At 40.7% G+C, this 15,845-nt stretch overlaps 1 protein-coding gene across 1 annotated transcript in view; it reads left to right on the plus strand.

The window, feature by feature from the left end:
- LOC311127647 (diacylglycerol kinase zeta-like) overlaps positions 1–13,865 on the plus strand; it is a gene marked incomplete at its 5' end in the record, with an annotated part of 47,291 nt that extends 33,426 nt beyond the window's left edge. Inside the window, 9 exon segments of the mRNA XM_084159474.1 lie at positions 2,038–2,125; positions 2,127–2,152; positions 3,767–3,823; positions 8,384–8,418; positions 9,585–9,634; positions 9,875–9,995; positions 10,454–10,490; positions 10,696–10,795; positions 12,437–13,865. Coding sequence (XP_084015600.1) covers positions 2,038–2,125; positions 2,127–2,152; positions 3,767–3,823; positions 8,384–8,418; positions 9,585–9,634; positions 9,875–9,995; positions 10,454–10,490; positions 10,696–10,795; positions 12,437–12,553 — 631 coding nt within the window. The 3' untranslated portion in view covers positions 12,554–13,865.
- Positions 13,866–15,845: the final 1,980 nt, after the last annotated feature.

Raw genomic sequence — 15,845 nt, forward strand, 5'->3', positions numbered from 1 at the left:
TTATTTTCCTCAAAATATAACATTTGGATCATTTGAAAATAGATGCTTCTGCACCCATGTGTGTGTTGCCAGGGCAATTGGTTTTATTTAAAATGCAAAGTTGATTGTGTGGGTTGGAATAGGTGGAGGAGGATGAATGTGGGAGGTGATGAGCAAAAACCCAGCATTCCCCCCGGAATGGGAATGAATACAGTACAATCTGCCTCACTGCTTATGTTTCACTCCCACCTTCCTTAGAATCAAGATTCTATTTCACTTATGAAATGGAGAAAATCAGACATGCCCACAATAGAACATCACAACTGAGATTGGGGGTGAGAGGTGCTCACTCCCAATCTGATGATCCATTTTACATTTGACGCTATAGTCTTGTCAAAGCAGGATTTGTCTCCATAAAGATGTTTGTTTGTTGTTGTTTTTTGGGCCATAGCTGTCTAACTCTTTTCAATAATGTTTTTATCTCTATGAGCAGGCAGCCAGAGAGTGGGTTGGGCTCGGAACGAGACATGGGGAAGTGGCCGGCTGAGCATGGGGTTAGCCTAGGTTAGGTTTAGGGTTTGGGGGATCGATGAGTTTTATGTCTGGGTCGGATCTATAGTAAGAGCAATTAGATCACTAAACACACATTCATGAGTCATGACACTCTCAAATAATATTGTTGCTTCCTCTGTCACAATGAATAGCTGGGATTTTGTATGCTTTGTTTTAGTGCTTCCATAGTCCTGGAAATACACACTAGTCCTGCTGTGGATCTTTATTAGTTAAAGATGTCAGCTTTAGATCTTTGGGAAACAGTCTTCCTAATTTAGATGTCAGGCTTTGATCATCTTTGTTTCTCATATTATCAATATTTCATAAATCACCAATCCGATTGAACAGACAATGTGTATGCAGCTATGCACATCTCAATTAGAAGTGCAGACTGTTCACTCCTGAGAAACTCTACATTTTCTAGGCTCTGCACTTCCCTGGTTCAAGTCCTGCCCTTCACTATTTTAGTGAGTTGCTGACTTTCCCCAATTGATCTGAACAGCATCCCTACATCTATATTCCAAAATATTTTACCCATCAACAATTTTTAACAGCTTTTGCACAGTCTTTTACCATTACAGACACATTTCCTGTATGCTGAGTGTATGCTCTTTGTTCCCCTTGCCTCTGGTCCTGGTTGGAAATCAGACAGACTAATGTGATGAATGTGGGAGAGATGGAGCAGGTTGGTGGTAGACTGACAGACCCAGCACCACAACATGTTTCGGATCATTACACTCCACAACAAGACCCCAAGTGATTAAATAATGATCCGCACAGCACTTCTGCTCTTTTGTTGCAGCTCTTCAGTTAGAATGGAATATAAAAAGATATTCAATCAAACTAGAATGTTATAATTAGCTATTATTGGTTGTATTAACAATTGAACACCATTTTATCATTTTAACACCCTCTTTTGACCTAATTGGGGAAAATAAGCTTCAAAGCAAGTACTGTAGGTGCTGGATGGACAGGAACATTTCTATTGCATATTAGTGTCTTCATTAACTGCAACGTTTTACCATTAACATTTCTCTTGCTTCATAATCCAACCTTATTCGTTCTTTAGACCCCATCATTCTATAATTCTGTCTCATATACACAAGTTCTCTCTTTTGCTTATGCACTCTGCTCCCAATGGTGGAAATGTTTCTGGTTTCCATCTTCCAAATGGGTTCATCTGTACAGTGTGTACCTTTTGTATTTGCCACTAGATCCCCCCAGCAATATAAACATACTTTATTGTTATATATACAGTGGCCACCTCTGATGTACACTTGCTTTATTTTATAACAAGAAAAGGCTTAAATGTTTACCGCGCTTCAGGACCCAGTGGGAATAGATACAGTACTCTCACTACTCTGTCTTTCCATAATGTATACAATGTGTCACCCCCTTCTAGGCCATCTCGAACCTCATCATTTCTTATACATACTGTATCTCTCTTCTTTCCTCTCTCTCTCCCTCTTTTCTGTCTATCTCTCTCTCTCTATTTCTCTCTCACAGGATCATGGACCTCCAGAAGACCACTCAAAGGAAGCGAATATCCAGTGACAGTTCGGTGGTGGAGGCACTGGCACACAGCGACTCCCTCCAGGTCCAGTAAGCCAGCCCTCACCAGGTGAGAAGAGAGACTACAACACAGGGGTGGTGCCCCGACAGAGGCAGCCGCCAATCTCCCAAATCACATCTTACAGCTTTGATTTTGTTCTTGTAACACACTGCTTTCTTTGACACTACTTCACGTAGAGATGCAAACAATGCAGCTAGCCATTGTACCATTGTAAGAGGGATTTAAACACAGGTGTTTAGGTCCGGCGGTGCCAGACAGTTTTAAGCCATGGCCATATCCCTGGCAGGGTGTGATATGCTCAGGAGTAGAATGAGGCTGGGGAAGATTTAGCCAACCCTCATTATCGGACAGAACCAGTGTAGCCTCCCGTAGCCCCTGTCACAGCTCGCCCTGGACTGAATAGGAAGGGGTCGGACATTAGAAAAGGGTCTTGGCCTGTGACACTGTTAGAGTATGGTTCCATGTAGGTGTACAAATCTACTTAGGCCAGGAATTGTTCCATGAAATAGTCTGCAGTGTCACTAGGTCAATAAAGCACCGTACCATTCCAGTTTTTGCAAGGAAATGCATTCTTCACAGTGGAGTTGTACGTATTTGTCATGGTCCATAATTTCAGAAAAGTGTTATGGTTCACCTCCTTGAGTCTCATGAAACTGAAATGACAAGCAGTGAAATGCTTGTTTTTTTTTCATGAGCAAACACATCAAAACAACATATTTTTTGTTTTTGCTTTCATAATGTAATTCATTCTTATTAAGTGTTTATGAACTGAGAATGGTTTGTAGGACTTGTTTTTAGTGCTGATTGTGCTTTGTTTATATTACCTCCCTATATTGGAGCCAGAGAGAAGGAGGGAAAATGACAGTGTATAACAGCATCTGCCACAGACTCGCCCTTCCAAATTGAATCTGCCATGAAATATAATGACGTTAGGCTGCTCTTTGATATTGTGGCCACACCAATGACGGGGACCGTGAGGGTCCATGGTCACTCACCACAACATACAATACAGTCACTTGAGCCCATTTTGCCATGGCACAATGAAGGTAAAATTGAAAAAATAAAACAAAAACAATAACACACAGAGCTCTGTGCCACAAAATAGCACTCTGGTGCAGTTTTTTGTTGTTGAAAAAACACACTCTTTTTTGAGTGTGTAGCCGGTACCTTTGATGGTAGAGTGGACGTAAAAGATACTGTTGCCCCTCTGGTCAGCGGCCATACTTCTTGCTCATAAATCATAGGTAGTTCAGAGAAGCCAGCAGAACACTGTTAGGACTACCCAGAGGGTTGGCTAGCAGTGCCCCATTGCCGTACCTATAGCTTTGTAATGGTCTTTGTGCCTGGGCCGGAGTGGCCTGTGAAAATTGAATACAGTTAGAAGGGGTGAAGCACTACCATTCCTTTGAGTGTAAGTGCACTTACTGTAAGTTTTGCTTACTGCAAGTCGTAATATTGTATATATTTTTTTTGTTGCAGCTGATGAACTTAAAACTCTATCATACCATCTCAATGCCAATAACACATTCTCGAAATGAGGCTTTCCAGTTGTTTCTGTTTTCATTGTTTATCTTGCATGTTTACACATTTATGATTTATAATTTCTGTGCTCATCGTTTTTGTTGTTGTTGGTCCATCCATTTTTTTGCTGTTGTCTTAAAGGGCAGGATGTATCCATCGGTCTAACACTACTGCAGCTGATTTTAACCCAAACTTGAGGTGAGATCAAAGCCCACTTTCACCTCTTTCACTTTCTTTCTTTTCACCAAGTCACTTTCTCAATTCTGCCCTTTGCACTCTCTGTCACACAATAATGCATTTACTTTGCAAAGTTTCTGCTTACTAGTTCCTTGGTCTGGAGTCTACACAATATCACAGACCTCAACGCAATGTGCCAGACATGTCATGTGGTACAGTCGCATCCCAGTGAAGAGAGAGAATCAGATGTTTGAAACTGAATTTCTAAGGGATATTTTGATGTTGTGTCATGGTGACATTGTCCTTACAATAGTATCATCTTCACGTCCCAGCTTGGCAGGATGCTAGTGAGAATGTGGGGATGACATTCAGCTGCTGATGGAACCATATGGCACAAACAGGCCTATGTGCTCCCTCTCACGGTCACTGTGCCCCATCCCCTCTTTACATACAATAGCTCCATTTGGACAGCTGAGAGAGAGAGAGAGACTGCCTTAGAGTACTCACAGACAGGCACAACCTCACATTTGATTTTACCATGAATTATGTGTCATTTTATGTGTAATTTTCCCACTCTTGTTTGTCAGCGACGCTAATTCACTGTTGATTGAGTCTCATCTGGAGGCAGATTTGCATGATGGATCCTTTCCATGTCCACTGAGATGACTAATGAGAAGTTACATCTTCTGAACGCTGTCATGTGTGCAGCACTGCAAAGCCACTCCAAGCAGCAGCCGTATGAAATTACCCAGAATTTAAGTTTTGCTTGTCACTTCAGTGATCTGCCAAACAGACTGATTAATGTATTTTGTAGCTTTTCCTTGCCAGATTTTTCCCTGTGTTATGCTTCCCTGTCGTGCAATTATAATTATTTCCAATGTCGTAATTCATTTGAGATTTACAGCTTTTTTTCTTTCTTGATGTCTGGGTAAAATGCTTAGGATGCTAGCAAGGGCTTTGTTTTTATATTGAATGGGTAATTAGTCCGTAATCAGCTAGTCTTAAAAGAGAGGATATTTGAGCCTTGATACAAAGCAAACACTGTCAGCTTTTCCTCTGATGTTTTGTTCAACAAATCCGCTTAAATGACCATGTAGCATTCACTGAGGTGGCTTTATAAGATGTGTCACATTTATATTCTTTATTCACTGTATTTTGTAATGATAGTGCTCAACTGAGTGTAATGCGTGTTCCTCCTAGAAAAGGAGATTGTTATTTGTAGAGTGTGTTTTGGCTGCACGGACAGTAGAAGGTAATGAGGTAACAGAAGATGTAATCGTGTTGATTTGGACAGCAGCTCCCATGTAGATGGGTTCATACTCTAAAATGTAAGCTTCTCAGGGCATCACAATCAATACATGTATACAGTATGATGGAAACCTAGTATTTACCATTCAATAAATACTGTAGGGAGCTCTGATATACCAGAGCACACAGTCCAGCATGCATCAAACATCCTGAATCTTTGCTAAATGAACGATGGTAAGAAAAGACGGCACACCATACCATTGTTTACTCAATGTTTGCGTTTCGAAAGATCTATGTGCTGAACCAAACCGTCAGCTCCTCTAATTGCCTATTATGCCTTATTCTGAGACAGACCGTCTTTTCTCACTTACACAGGAATGTACAGACTGTTTGCATTAACGATCTCTGAGGTGACAAATTGTTACCAGCTTTGGCTTCTAAGCATCCAGCAGGCTTGCTTTTCACTTCCTAATAAGAAAATAATTATCCCCATTTAAAGCCACAATTTGGAGTCTGTTTTTCTGCCCAGCTGCAGCTCTGCCACTTGACTTGGAACAGAATATAATTAATTGAAATGACCATTCAACAGCAGTAAATCTTGCGGCTTGTGTCTTTTAAGGTCAATCCTGTTGCTTTGGCTTTAGCTCAATTGATTAACATTGTCTTAAGTCATGCAGGCAACCTTGATTCTATGAAGCAGATCAGTTGATGTCTATCAACTGCTGAGGAGGAGGAATATGAATACGAGATCACATAATGAGTAACCTTGCCTGAGAACTGAAGACTCATGTTTATTCCCAGGGCTAATGCCTAGGCATTAGTTTTACTGTAGAAGGACACATAAAAGCTTCTGAACTCCTCCCTGTGATTGGAGAATAACTGTCAGGTTGGTGGAGATTTATGTGTCTGGACTGTAGAGGCTGGGCTCCTCTGTAATTATGAGGTGAGCCAGATATTCCAGTAAACTGTGTGTAATCTGCCCTGGATCTCCCTCACATTGACAATCCATTAGCGACAGAGGCTGGGCCCGTGGTTTGGAGCTTGATGTTGCCCAACACATCTTAGCTGCATATTTTGTTCCCACTCTCAAAGGAAATTGCTGCCAGGATCCCAGGGCTTGAACATATGCTTTGCCAGCTATTGATTGTGATAACTTTTTCTTAAAACTTTAGTCTGCTTCACTTGTTTCCAGATCCACATATTATTTTTTTCAAACCTCCCAGTGTTCTGTTTGTCACAGGCACTGTAAAGGAACTGATAATGCAGTTTGATGTAATGTAAGACTGGAATACTCATTACATTTGTATGAAGTGTGGGTGAAACTGGATGGCTTTAGTAAATCAAAGCACACTTTCCTCTTAAGATATATCTTTCATACATGTTTCTGTTTCAGCAACTGTATCACACACAATGCATGGCCTACATATAAATACCACATGGCTGGCACTCTCTCTTTCATCAAATGTGGAACAGTAGCTATTCCCTTCATGATGAGCTTATGATCCCCTGAGCTTATGAACACTGGACCTATAGCTACCACTTTTGCTTTCTGGCGTCTGCCTCCTCCACAGTCAAACAGTAGAATGACTAGTGATGGGGGAGAATTCCCAGCCCTACCAATGACGCGTGCTGGTAACAGCTGACAGGAAGCCAGCTGCCTTTTGTCAAGTGTTTTAAATATGGAACTCTGACAAGATGCTCAACGTCTTTGATCAAAGATGTATCTAGGGAGTGAGACTGTAGTGAGGAGTGGATGGAGACAGACTGGGTAATTGTGGGAGACTCCTGGGCTGATGAGAGAGACTGTGGGCTCTGTGTGGTTAATTACCCCTAACGGAGGAAAGCAGGCCCATTAGTAACCCACAGACATATAGGACTCCCAGACCTTGGGGAAAGACTTGTTACAGGGATTATTTTCTCCTCAGATTTACCATGATCACAATGTGTTGCTTTGCACAGCAAGCATCTGCTCTGTTGCGTCTAATTGTATTATTTTTAAAGTCCAGGTGATTGTACTGATCAAGGTTTCCAACAGATTAGACCAGGGCTCTCTAACTCTGTTCATGGAGAGCTACTGTCCTGTAGGTTTTAGCTCCAACCATAATCTAACGCACTTTATTCTAATAATTAGCTGGTTGATAAGCTGAATCAGGTTAGTTACAACTGGGGTTGGGGCTAAAACCTACACGAGGGTAGCTCTCCAGGAACAGGATTAGAGAGCCCTGGATTAGAACCTTCTCAAGTTTTCAGACTGTTTCTAAAAGAGTATACTCTGTCTGATGAAGATTTTCTTTCTAATTCACTACCATTTTCCCAAACCAAACTAGTTCAATTACAGCAGTATTCTACTTGTTTTGTGAGATTCTAGTAACATTGTAATAATGCTTTATTTATTCACCCAAATCTCATAATCTTTTAATATGGCTTTATTAAATGCTTGCTTAGCCATCCTGGTAGATGACCACTCAGAGCAAGTGGTACAACATCTTCATGACCATTATAGTATCTATTCAGGCAGGGTTTTTTATTCTCAATGAATACAATGATCTCTGACCCGCTAATGTTCTTTATATATTCATACCTTTCATACCCATGATTGTTTACCCCTTCTGCTCTGTGCTAATAACAAAGATGAAGAACCAGTCTTTAGCCCAGCCTGAGAGAGGTGGGATTGACCAGGAAGTAAGTAGGATAATCTGTCTGGTCAGTACAAGGTCTGCTCCTCAGACAGTCAGTCTCAGCTTCACTGTTCCTGCCTGTGTGCGTTTGATGTTACAGTCTTGTGTCAGTTCTCAGTGGATTAGTGTGTGGTGGATTTGGCTTCAGGCAAACAGACAGCCCGGCCAGGCTCAGACAGTAACATAACCTGGAGTGACAGCAGGGAGGCCCAAGAGCTGCCTCTCTGTCCACTCACACTGCCCTACTGCCACAGCTCTGTGTGTGTGTGTTTGGCTGAAACAGAATGGAAGAGAGGGAGAGAGGGGGAGCTCTTTTGGCTGCAAACACACGTATTAGAATATTTTACCTTGGGCTAGTTGGCAGGCAAGGGACGCCTGGAAAAACAGAGCACATCAAGGGACTGTCTAATTAACCACACCACCTCTCCTCTGAACCAACACCAAATCCATGCAACCGAAGCAAGTCTTTTTTTGGGACATTTTAATTTTGTTTTTGGGATTTGGTTTGTTTTTGTTTTTTCCTATCATGGATGTTTGCTATGAAAACCCAATTGGTGCAGAGAGGTGGGCTTTACATGCATTTGTTTTGTAGACACAGAAGTGAACTGTTTGTTTTATGATCCTTGAATCGTGTCCTGTTCTCTATCTCCCCCAGGGTGGAGAAGAATACACTGTGCAATACAGACAAAGGTAAAACAAACGCACTTTGAATTGTTACACTAGGTGATTATAAATTGACGCAGTTCACTTGGCAGCAAGTGGATGGGGGTAAATCGGTGCCCACAACTGTTTTGCTCTAGTGCTTGATGTTTTGAAAAATCATCAATCAGCTAATTCCTGTCAGAATGAAGTTTCACTATGAATAATGTCAATGTCAAACGATAACAGACTTGTGCTCTAAAAACGTCTTAGCCTTTGTGGCCCTGCTTAAACAAGCCCCTGCAAGTTCACCTGACATCATGCAAAGGGTTTTACCCGAAAAAAATATATTGGCACTTAAGGTATGCATTTCACGGCATTTGAACTACTGTGCTGCGGGGAAGGGTTATTAAAATTCACATGAAAAACATTAGCATTCAAGTCCATCCCTCACAAAGATTCTGGCATGAGCCCAGTCGGAATATATTCTCAAGAGCTGACTTGGCATCTCTCGAGTTGTTTTCTAAAGAAAAAAAACTATATTTCCAGTAGCAGCCCCTTTCTAATTCTGGTTGTTCCGCTCTGACAGCAGGATTCTAGAGCATATCTTCAGACGCAGACGTCGTGGTAGCAACTGTTTGACTTGCAGTGCTGGCTAACTGAGATTTGTGAGAATGCTGTGGGGAATTTCGAGTTGACTGTTTTCCTTCCTCGATGGAAAACATGCAGATGGTTGGATTAGGGTAAATAATCTACAAAGGGTATTTTGGTGCTTTGAACAAGGATTTGCCATATTGAGACTGAACCCAAGAACTCAACAGGCGTTAATGTGATTATCTGTGTTAATTTAAAACGTTTCATGATCCAGTGTTTAAACACTGGGTTTCTACTGAAGGCAGCAACCTGCATCTTGCTCTCGTTACTGTCCATGTTAGCTGAGTAAATAGATTGTTTTTGCTCATCAATTCAGTTTGAGGTTCCTTTCCCAAGACTCTTACATAAGATATATAGTACATTCAAACACTAAAACCAAACAAACAAGTGCCCCATAAAGAGCTATTAATGAACACTGGCACTCTACTCAGATCTTTCCCCAAAGGACACTGTCATGTCATACATTTATTATGGTCTGCTGTTGTTATGACTACTGAATCTACAGCCTCCTCTCATATTTCTGCCTTCTTACTCTACTTACACATATTTCTCATTACTTACAGTATCACCAGAAGTGTTGATTGAATGTGTGAAGAGCAAGGACCATCTGAAGGTGAGTGGGAGCCACAGTAGCCAATGGATATGCACACTGCATATAGGTCTACATACTGTAGAGTGAATGTAGGCTCACTAATTGATACATTCAACAAGGGAATGATGATGACTTTACCTCAGGGTAAGCATTTCTCAGGTCGGCAATTTTAATAAAAATGCAGTCTATTCCCCCATTCCTTTAGACATGCAGTCACTTTCCCCACGCCTCCAGTCATAACCATGTGCCCTCTTCTCCCAGCTGAAGGAGCTGCACAAACTGGGAGCTGACCTGTCAGTGCAGGACCACTCAGGATGCACCCTGCTCCACTATGCTGTGGACACTGGTAGCAAGGAGACTGTCAAATACATCCTGGACAATGGTAGTGACAAGGCGATACATATTTATGTGTTCCATATAAGTCTGTAGGACACCCCCCCCCCTCACAATACTGAACCATCCTGTTGGATTTCCCAAAGTGAGTCTGTGACTCTCAAATATCAACTATGTATCAGAAGTTAACCCAGCACAGTAGGCTCTATGTTTTATAATAGTAGAATTATGTCCCAGGTGTGGAGCGCCATATATTTGAGGGTCATGTACATTGTTTAAGACAAGTCACAACGCAGGTACATCTCACTCTGTGTACGCTTGTTGTCGTTTATGGAGTCTTTCTTGCTCAACAACGAATGATACATTCCAATATTTGAAAGGGATATGTTTTCTGTCAGAAAGTCCTCCTACACCAGCTTTATAAAAGTAGTACCTTGGAGCATTGTAATTGGTTTAGGGACATGCTTTGACATTTCTATTTTTTCCCTTCCCCCTCCCCAAAAACAGCACCCACAGACATCCTGGATGTAACAGAAAAAGAAAAGTAAGTTCAAGACATGGATTTTGAAATGCTCATGTTACACATATTCGGTGTGATGTATCTAGTTCAAGTTTTAAATAGAAAGTTACTCATTGGAGCTACTCTCTCTCTCTCTCTCTCTCTCTCTCTCTCTCTCTCTCTCTCTCTCTCTCTCTCTCTCTCTCTCTCTCTCTCTCTCTCTCTCTCTCTCTGTCTTTCTCTGTCTCAGTGGGGAGACAGTGTTGCACAAAGCAGCGTCACTGTGTCAGAGGACTATCTGTCACTACCTGGTAGAGGCAGGGGCATCCCTTATGAAGACAGACTTACAGGTGAGAGCAACGCTCCCTCTTCACTCATCGCTTTACTCTTTATTTGGCCAAAAGAAACCAAGTTGATGCATAGGCTACCCTTGAGAAGTGTTTTATACAGTGGATAGGGCGGCAGGTAGCCTAGCGGTTAAGAGCGTTGGGTCCGAAAGGTTGCTGGTTCGAATCCCCAACCCAATCAGGTGAAACATTTGCCGTTGTGCCCTTGAACAAGGCACTTAACCCTAATTGCTATTGTAAGTCGCTCTGGATAAGAGCGTCTGCTAAATGACTAAAATGTAAAATGGATAAGTGGTGGGTATAGTATGGCCTAATCATCATCCAGAAGGAAAATTAGCTTGTCTTTCTTATGACAAGCTAATTATACACTGGGTGGGGGAGCATTACAGCGGTGCCCTACACATCCCCTCTGAACCAAACTAGCCAGATGCCTGCAAAGTCAATTAAAGTACTTACCTCCAAGTGGCTCCACCATAAAATGTCTTATGTGCTTACCCTCTCCTGCAGAGATAGCCAATTGGATACATTTGTTTAAGCTTCCACTGACACAGTGTGTAGAAGGCAGTTGGAACATAAGGCTTACATTTTTTACTACAGTACTTCACAAGATCCTCCTTCTGAAGACCCCACAGCTGGTTTTTATCTCAGCTTTCTGGCCTGGAAAGCTCAGACTTTACCACATTTAAGATGTCTTGATTTTCATGTCAAGGCTTGAAGAATTTTCCTATACAAAATCTCACTGCCACATCGTGTGTCTGCAATGTAGTCTCTCTCATAAGCTACTGACATAATGCTTGAGGTGTCACTAGGGAGGAGTGTAGTCCTCGCCAGTCAGTTGTTCTATCATGCTTTCATACCTGCAGTACTCTGGTACTGTAGCTTTCCTTTACTCTAAATGAAACATTTCATGACACTCAGCAACCTCCCTCTATCCTGTACCCCCCCCCCCCTCTCTCTCTCTCTCTCTCTCTCTCTCTCTCTCTCTCTCTCTCTCTCTCTCTCTCTCTCTCTCTCTCTCTCTCTCTCTCTGCCCTCAGTGAGCTAGCAGTGAGTCTGATTCATACCCTGTGGCCTTGGGATGCAGTTCAGCCTGGCTTTCTTTCCTCTCAGCCATCTCTTCATCCTCCCACCCTTTCTGCCTGTCTGTCTTTCTCACTCACAATACATTCACTCTTGGCCTTGAGGCATCAGCATATCTTAGCAATGACTTTTCCTGTCTTTTTGTCTCACCCTCTCGCCATGTTCTCTTCTCTCTTCTTTATCTCTTTTGAGTTTTTTTGGTCTCTGCACTTTAAAAAACAAACAATTAGAAATAATTGGGTTTTGTGAAGCTATTTCTTAAATGGGACAGTAGCTCTTGGATGAGTCTAAAAACATTATAGATTTGCTTTTGCACACAGACAAACAAACATTTGGTGCATATTCACTGTTGATAACTGGAAATATTAAATCTAAACCATGATGAAATCTGAATGCAAATTATTCCTACATCTCAAAAATACTTGCAGACTGTTCTTTGCAGACTGATCTTTGACTCTGCGGCTTAATGTTTAGACATCAGGAGAAATAGATGCTGCCTTAATTAAAGTTAGGTTCTTCATTGCGGTCTTTTATGTTGAGCAAGTTGCCTCTCTTGTGCTGCAGGGTGACACACCAAAGCATCGTGCAGAGAAGGCCAAGGATGCAGAGCTGGCAGCCTACTTGGAGAACCGGCAGCACTACCAGATGATCCAGAGAGAGGACCAGGAGACAGCCGTGTGACTGCCCTCTGCTCCCTGACCTCCAGCACCACTTCCCTGTCACCTAACCCCGTGCCAAACCTACTTTAGCTAAAAGAGGAAACTCACCAGAGAAGATGGTTAAAAGGTAGCCAGTGTTGTATCCTCCTGCTAGGGAGTTGGTTGGAGTGCTACCAGATGAGAGACTCTTAAGGTCCACCATGTGAGATGCTTGTGACCAGTGGACTTGATTATTGCACTGCCAAAAAAAAAGCTATGTTTTGTGTCGGAACGCTTGGAAGAGATGGCTCTTCTGTTTAATTTTTTTCCCAGGTTGTGTTGCGCTTGCAATCCACCTAGACTGAATGTTGAATGATTACATAGAGAATTTTGCTACAAGGTTTTAGGACAGGAACTTGGGTAATTGAATGTCAATGTAATTGTATTATGTCAATAAAAGCAGCATGAGAGTTTCAACTGTATGGATCACAATGACTCAGTGGATTTCAAAAGGGTATTAACACTCTGATATGTAGGCCAGCTGTCTTTAATGCTACCAAAAATGACATTATTTTGATTACGGTTTTATTTGTTTATAGTACTGGTAATGTTTTTTTGTTTTTTTTTGACTGATTTGGCCACCCGTAATGCAGTGTGATGGTATCAAACTATCCACGAAAGTGGGGAATTTTACACATTTTCACCAAACAATTTGAATTGAGTAAATCAATATTGTTCTACTTTATGACCACTTGGCTAATTTTTCTTTTATTTCTTAGTGTTAATAAGGATATTTGGTACTGTACACTTATCGTAGTAGCTCTGTGTTAAAGCAGTTTATGCACTGCAGCTCCAATTGCCTTGATTTTCTTATTTTGTTGGCTGATTAGTTTGTACTTAATGTACTTAAGTCATGGCGTATTTTTATAGCATTTTTAAGCAGATTGATGTTTATATAATTTGTACATACTATAAATTTACATTTTTGTGTTTGGTCATTATTTACTATAAAAATGTGCATTTGATATGTATTTGTTTCAGAACTACAGAGCGTTTCTTCTCTCATATTGTCACAGAAGTCAAAGGCGTATTTATTCACATCAACATTTTTTACCGATCCTTAACATGCACATAAAGTGGTTAAATTATGTTCAGCAAACTCAAAAATGTTGTGACGGTTTGGGTTGTAAATTTAGAGTTGTTGTTGTTGTTGTTTTTTACGTAAAAATAATAATAATTTGTCTTCATACAAACCAACAATTTGTGGGTACTATTTATTTTCCATAGTTAGAATCTCTGTTAAAATATGACTGGCCATTTAAACCAGAAATATAATTAAACTTAAGTTATAAAGACATGTGATTCATTTAAACGGTGTTCATGTTATATTGTGTTGAGAGTGAGGGGAAGGAATTGGTCTCATTCCAAAAGCTATCCTACAGTATAACTAGCTAACTAGTTTAATGTAGCACCACAGTAACTGTGGATCTACTGTATTTTGTTAGACTGATATTAGTTGTTTCTCTGGATTTCTTATAATTATTTAATCGCTAAACATACTTGTAAAACGTACTTGTAAACACATTAACAAGGTACACTATTTCATATACACATTGTTGCTGAATTCTGTTTGTTGTCAAAAGTTTATAGTTTTTACCGTTAAACAACCCATAATGCCAACTAAGATGCATTTCATTGTAAATCATTGCTGCTCTCTATTATGGCCAGATATATGAAGAAATGTAGCACTGAATCAGTTTCTGTGATAGGAAATATGTTGTCAATGAAAGGCCTCTAGTGTTTCTAATGCCAGACTGAAAATAACAACATTTCTCTTAAATGTTCATATATGTTTTATTTGATTATGAAAAGTAAATTAATTGTGTAGTTCTACATCAGTTATTATGCTTCATACATAATCATATGTTCTCACATAATTTTTTGGAGGTATTCATTTTTTGAATTTAATTTTTAACAATAGAAAACATCCACATACAAACGACAACGTACAGGCACACACAAACATCCACAACATCACCCCTGCCCAGACCCACCTGCTCACACCCCCATCTCCAGCGCCCACATCACTCTCCGCCACATAGCCTCAAACTGCACCATTTTGTTTCATTGTCACACTGATTGTCAGCATTTTCATTTGACTCTTATTCAATAATGAAGACAGTAGGCCCCCTTTTAGTTGACTTCACTATAATTGAAATATGTTAGCCTTGTGGCTGAGAAGATTGAATATCATCATTTGAGGCATTCATGATTATACTGCATACTGAAAGAGGTGCATATTTGATCAGATTATGTAACATATATCCTGCTGTTCAGAGACTGACATGGAGATGTAGGAAATGCCTTTGAATTTATATAATTTGGATGTACAGTACCAATCAAAGGTTTGGACACACCTACTCATTCAAGAGTTTTTCTTTATTTTTACTATTTTCTACATTGTAGAATAGTAGTAAAGACATAAACACTATGAAATAACACATATGGAATCATGTAGTAACCAAAAAAGTGTTACAAATCAAAATATATTTTAGATTCTTCAAAGTAGCCACCCTTTGCCTTGATGACAGCTTTGCACACTCTTGGCATTCTCTCAACCAGCTTCATGAGGTAGTCACATGGAATGCATTTCAATTAACAGTTGTGCCTTGTTAAAAGTTCATTTGTAGAATTTATTTCCTTCTTAATGCGTTTGAGCCAATCAGTTGTGTTGTGACAAGGTAGTGGTGGTATACAGAAGATAGCCCTATTTGGTAAAAGACCAAGTCCATATTATGGCAAGAACAGTTCAAATAAGCAAAGAGAAACGACAGTCCATCATTACTTTAAGACATGAAGGTCAGTCAATCCGGACAATTTGAAGAACTTTGAAAGTTTCTTCAAGTGCAGTCGCAAAAACCATCAAGTGCAATGATGAAACTGGCTTTCATGAGGACTGGCACAGGAAAGGAAGACCCAGAGTTACCTCTGCTGCAGAGGATAAGTTCATTAGAGTTACCATCCTCAGAAATTGCAGCCCAAATAAATGCTTCACAGAGTTCAAGTAACAGACACATCTCAACATCAACTGTTCAAAGGAGACTGGCTGAATCAGGCCTTCATGGTCAAATTGCTGCAAAGAAACCACTACTAAAGGATACCAATAATAAGAAGAGACTTGCTTGGGCCAAGAAACACGAACAATGGACATTAGACCGGTGGAAATCTGTCCTTTGGTTCCAACCATTCTGCAGCGATACACCATCCCATCTGGTTTGGGCTTAGTGGGACTATCATTTGTTTTTCAACAGGACAATGACCCAACACACCTCCAG

Source organism: Coregonus lavaretus (genome assembly GCF_964263955.1).
Source record: "Coregonus lavaretus genome assembly, chromosome: 4".
NCBI lineage: Eukaryota > Metazoa > Chordata > Actinopteri > Salmoniformes > Salmonidae > Coregonus > Coregonus lavaretus.